Source organism: Ctenocephalides felis, unplaced genomic scaffold (genome assembly GCF_003426905.1).
Source record: "Ctenocephalides felis isolate EL2017-DRISC unplaced genomic scaffold, ASM342690v1 CF-g0.4_SCAFFOLD_03312, whole genome shotgun sequence".
Lineage (NCBI taxonomy): Eukaryota > Metazoa > Arthropoda > Insecta > Siphonaptera > Pulicidae > Ctenocephalides > Ctenocephalides felis.
The window spans coordinates 1-5,681 of record NW_020539466.1 but is presented as its reverse complement, the minus strand read 5'-3'; the positions used below and the strand labels follow the sequence as shown (position 1 = coordinate 5,681).

Sequence of the window (5,681 nt, the reverse complement as noted above, 5' to 3'; positions counted from 1 at the left end):
GAAAAATATTATGAAGTAATTTATCATGTATGGTGTGCGTGATTACACCTGTACAAGAAATATCATTTACTAAATGATAATTATATAAAATGACTGCACAGTGAAACTTACCTTCACTAATTTTTATTGTCTTTACTAATTATTTGCTATTTTACCAGTTAGAATATTAAAATAAATAAGAAAATCTTAGATTTAGAACCACTTTTGCATTTGTGATGTTTTCTCTTCTAGGGAGTTTATAAAGTTCATCTCTTGCTGTAATTTCGAAAAATTTTGTTATCAACTATTTCGAATATCACTCTACACATCTCTATATCGTAAAGATACTTTAGTGCGTGCAACTGTGTATTGTTATTAGAGAAGGATATTGTGCAGGTGTAGTACTCAGGTGCAACTGAAAATCATGGGTTCTAAAATGAGAAATAAAAGAAATACAAGTGGTTTGAATATTTATCACAAATTTGAATAATATTTATTAAAATTCGAATAATCAAGAGTAACAAATTGTTTATAATTAACATCGGATTTCATGAGTTTATAAGGCTAAATTTTTAATGCAGCGAAAAGCGCATCATCTTCTATACATTTTGGACATAGTACATTAATTTTTTCACTATTAGTAATAAATTAACGAGTATCATTTCATTTTGGCATATGCATAATACGATTTACAGTGAGATCTGCTGGAAAGCATTTTCATGTAATTATATCGTGAATTCATTCCTTACTAATTAAATTAAATGCTAATTCAAGTATTTTTGGAATGTTGAATTAAGTACAATACTGTAATTTGGTCGTTCAGAATTTTCAGTGTATTCAAGTGAAAAAAATACTACAAGTGTGGTTTTATAGTATTATACTACAACAATAAAAAAATAAATGTCAATGCCAAGTATTGACTGTTACTGTTGCAATCACATTATGTATGATATAGAAATCTATTCTACTATTTGCATTGTATGGAAACAGAACAATGTTCAAAACCAAGATCACAATATTTCATCAACAAAACACTTATAATGTAAGAAATGAGAGAAAAATAATATTACCTAGGATCTACCTAATATCTAAAAATTAACATCACATTTGTGAAGTGAACAATGTTTAAAACCGAGTTCACAATATTTCACGAACAAAACACTTAAAATAAAAATCAAGAAGAAAATAATATTACCTAGAATGTACCTAAATAAACAAATTAAGATTAATGTATATTGTATGAGCTGTTGTGTCGGATCTTCTACCTTTTAGAAGGTAACTACTGCCTATCTATAATTTTCAGGATAATTTATCTAATACTGATAATATATTTAAAATTTTGATACAGCAAAATTAGAGAAAGCTATTTTTATTTAAAAACATGAGACCAACTCTCTGATAACGTAGAAATGTTATGGCAATGCTATGTTACGGATCTATCTTTGTATGAATTGGTAATAACAAACTGTCAAAAGGATATGTATGTGCTATGCGATTCTAAACTAAAAATGACATGAAGGTCAAATTAACAAATTTGTCATAATGTCTAAATTAGTCGATTTTAGAACATTCTATACTCTGGGAGGGTGTAATCTACTATCTTTTTTCCAAATGGTATTAAACATTTATTTTCTGTTTTGTGAATAGAATTCGTATTATTACATTCCTTTGGTCATGAAAAAGCCGAATGTGTTTTACCAAAAAATCATAAAAAAATCTGCCAAACAAATGCAGTATATTGCCTGTGTTCTAGTTAACACTGTACGTACCTAGACCGAATTTCGAGCGAGTAACGAAGTTCGAACGCATTGAATTTGCACATGTTTTATGTAAACACATATGGGCAAACAAAACACACATGTGAACGGCATTTCGTGCGAATTAATTTGATTACGTCACGTACAAATGCCCAGTTACATGCGCCTATACACTGTGCATTACTTCTATGAGCAAACTATTATGTAAACAAAACCTCTGCTTCATGATATTTGAATGAGTATACATATATGAAATTCATACGAGTGGAAATAATAGTGAGGATTTTTCATTTGGTACGTTTGTAAATGGCCAGGTTGTACATGGTTCTGTTTGGAATGAAATTATTTTGAATAGTAGAAAATAATTTGTTTAATTTCATATATCATTATTATAGATCTGCTCGTAAAACTCAAAGAGAAATAAAAATATAGGGAAGGCATTGCAACAATATCACTATTGATATTAAATCTACTAATAATTTTATCAAAGAGAGTATGGTCCATCACCAAATTACCTTCTAATAAAAGGATTCAAGAATTACAGCTCAACAGCTCATATAACACATTGTTCTGACTGTTCTGTTCAGATACCAAAAATATGAATATTAACATTTAAAAATGTACCTATATTATTATCTACTGATATCTTTGATTTTCGATTCGAACGATTAAAAATAGTCGTTATGTAAAAAATTATTTAAAAAACATGTAGTGATTTGAGGTAGACATTACATATAAATATGATATATCAATATGAAGATCAACGTCATATGATATTTTTTTACATTGTAGAACTACCTAAAACTCAACTTATTTGGTAAACTCCTATAAGAATAATAAATGATAAATAAATATAAACCAATCCTAATGACAGTGCGAAATATATTATTTCTTATTATTATTTATGTTGAGTAGCAGATCTGAGCGATCTAATAGTTTATCCAGTTCTTCGCTACTAATTACACTTTCACCAGAAGTAACAACTACTTTTTCATCTTCAGTGAGAAGTTTTTTCAAATTCTCTAATTCAGCCTTTTCTGTTATTTGTAATTTCTTACCAACTAATTTGAACTTATCTGTTTGTATTATAAGTTTCTCCAGTTTTCGTTTTTTCTCCCCAACTGAAATGATGACTTCATCAATAGTACCTCTAGTTACAAATTGATATATTATCACAGGCTTTGTTTGTCCAATTCTATGGCACCGGTCCTGAGCTTGGATGTCTACTTGAGGATTCCAGTCACTGTCATACAAGATCACAGTATCAGCTGCAGTTAAATTTAAACCTTGACCTCCAGCCCTCGTGGATAATAAAAATATCTTTACTTCAGGATCAGTATTAAATTCTTGTATAGCTTCACTTCGTTGTTCAAAGCTTTTACCGCCGTCTAGTCGCCGGTAGTCGTAGCCTCTCATTATAACGAATTCTTCAATAATGTCGAGCATCATAGTCAGAGTACTAAATATAAGTATTTTGTGCCCTCCAGCAATAAGTCGACTACTCAACGCGTCAAGCATCATCATTTTACCGGACTGAGTTACAAGTTCTTCATCAATACGAAGAACCGGCGTTTCACCTTGTATGCATTCCTTTTCCAAAGGAAAATGAACCAGATATGGATGATTCACAATTTTGCGAAACATCATTGCAGTATTTTGCATAGTAATTCTGACTAGTTCACGTATTACTTTTTTTGGAATATCCGTGAAACTGCTAGGAAGATTTAATACATCCTCGTAAAAATCGAATTCATCGTCTGATTCACATTCCTTAAAAAAGTTTGAGGTTCTAGCCTTAGTAGGCCGCTTCTCTGGCAAAATTTCAAATTCTTTTTTGCCTGGATTCGCTAATTCTTCAATATTTCTATCTACAACATATTTGTATAAATCTCTTTGCTTGACAGAGAGGGGGCAATATACTATCAGTTCTTTCTTGGGAGGAAGGCTTAGAGCGACATCAGTTTTTAAACGGCGCAACACAAAAGGTTTCAGAATATCATGCATCATAGACAAAGCACGAGTTTCCTGCTCCTTCTTAATAAACTTATCAGCATCATTCTTCAGATCATCTACGTCAAGCCATGCTTCAAAAATTTCAAAATCAGTGAAAATTTCAGGCAAGAGGAAATGTAGTAATGACCATAATTCCCTTAAATTGTTTTGCAAAGGAGTACCAGTTAAGAGTAAGCGATTCATTGACTTGAATGATTGCAAAACTCTATATAGTTGAGTTTTATGACTTTTTAATCTATGGCCTTCGTCAATTATAATATACGACCATGTGGGCACTGACATGATCGCTTGCTCGGTCAACGGTGTTTGATAACTAGTCAAAACTACAGGACGGCACTGTGTTTTATCACCCACAATGTATTTTTTCTTTAAAATAGAGGAGACTAAACTTTTCCTTGTTTCCTTGTCACCATGGAAGAGAACAACTGGAAGTTTTGGAGCAAACCTCTTAAATTCTGAAGACCAATTGGGTAAGGTAGATAAAGGAGCACATATGAGAAAAGGCCCCCGGACACCCTCATTATATAAATGACAGATAAAAGCAATAGTTTGAATTGTTTTGCCAAGACCCATTTCATCTGCAAAATTCCGTTCACTCCATTTTCGTAAAGAACCTTTAACCATTCAACTCCTTCCAGCTGGTAATCTCTTAATTTACCATTCTCAAGCAATGATATATTCATTGCTCTTGCCTGTTCATTGGAGGAATTTCTTATCTGAGCTAAATCAATGTCAGGCTGTGTAGCTGAATGATTTTTGGTTTTAACATTTTGCATGTTGTTACATTCTCTCCTCCTATATATTTGGAATACACACTACTTTTATTAAGAAGATACTTCAATGCGCGATAAGACTGTTCTCTTTTGCTCTTTTGTATATTCAAATCTTCGTTCTCTTTTTCTTTTTTAGAAAGTTTTTTCCTTTTTTTGTTTTAGCATATTGGACCTCATCAGCTCTCATCGGTAACGAAGAATTCTCAGTATTCTCATCTATTTGAGAAATATTATCTTGCTGACTATGCTGCATTTCATCATCTTGCTGAAAACCTTTTTGGAGAACATAGTTGCTCAACACTTTCTCATCACAATATTGTCTTTCTGCTTATTGAAAACATCTGTCTGAGTTTCCATATTTTCTTAGTAGGAATAATCTTTAAACAAATTCTAGAAAAGATTTACCGAAATTTGAATTATTGAATTTATTGATAAAAATCTGATCTAGATAGAACTACAAAATATCAATACTTTGAACTAACCATAAAATAAAATACCTAACCCAAATAATTATACTTACAGAACACAGAAAATATTTGATATACAATATATATGTACATATCTTAAAACTAATATATTCAAAAATTGCCAGTTAGAAGAAGAGATTACTCGTTTTTTAAACAAAATGTTTTTGGAAGATTTTAACGTAACATAAGACCGTTTTTTTTTAATTCTGAAAATAATTTAAAGATATATAAAATTTAAAAAAAAGGGCTCGTTCTAGCTATTATTCAGCACGATTTCAGACTAACGTCTACATATATAGTACATGCAAAATATCAATAGAAAGAGCATTTCTCTATACGATTTCAGACTATTTTTCCATGCGTTCCACTCATAAGGGGATTCTGCCGTTCGTAAAAATAGACCACATGTTATGGCAAGGCTCTGTTACATAGCACTTCTCATACAAAATGGTACTGTCAGGCGTTTAACAAGAGAAATTGCAACTTCACTCGTATGTTATTATACAACATCAAAGATCAGTTATGGCAGCATTGTATTTTGAGATTTGTGCGTTTAGGATAGGTTTCTATATAAAACCCCCGACTGCCAAAGCATCCACATGGCAATATTTAGTGTCCAATTGTATGGAAGGGCCACGTAACATAGCCTTCCATAACATTGCTCTATTTTGGGGCAGAATCAGCTCCATAGT

General features: G+C 31.4%; 1 protein-coding gene across 1 annotated transcript; it reads right to left on the bottom strand.

Annotated features, from left to right (window-relative positions):
• Positions 1–2,357: 2,357 nt before the first annotated feature.
• On the bottom strand, positions 2,358–4,525 carry LOC113382136 (lymphoid-specific helicase-like). Its single transcript, XM_026620684.1, has 2 exons — positions 4,408–4,525; positions 2,358–4,327 (listed from the first exon to the last, which is right to left on the bottom strand). The coding sequence occupies exons 1-2, from the start codon at positions 4,523–4,525 to the stop codon at positions 2,622–2,624; spliced, it is 1,824 nt and encodes a 607-aa protein (XP_026476469.1). The 3' UTR covers positions 2,358–2,621.
• Between the last annotated feature and the right edge of the window lie 1,156 nt (positions 4,526–5,681).

What these genes read in the sequence shown, in the direction of transcription:
- LOC113382136 (XM_026620684.1), bottom strand. Translation starts at nt 4,525, where the DNA reads ATGCAAAATGTTAAAACCAAAAATCATTCAGCTACACAGCCTGACATT. An exon ending in TATATCATTGCTTGAGAATG is followed by an intron (nt 4,328 to 4,407) that starts GTAAATTAAGAG and finishes GGAATTTTGCAG; the next exon opens with ATGAAATGGGTCTTGGCAAA.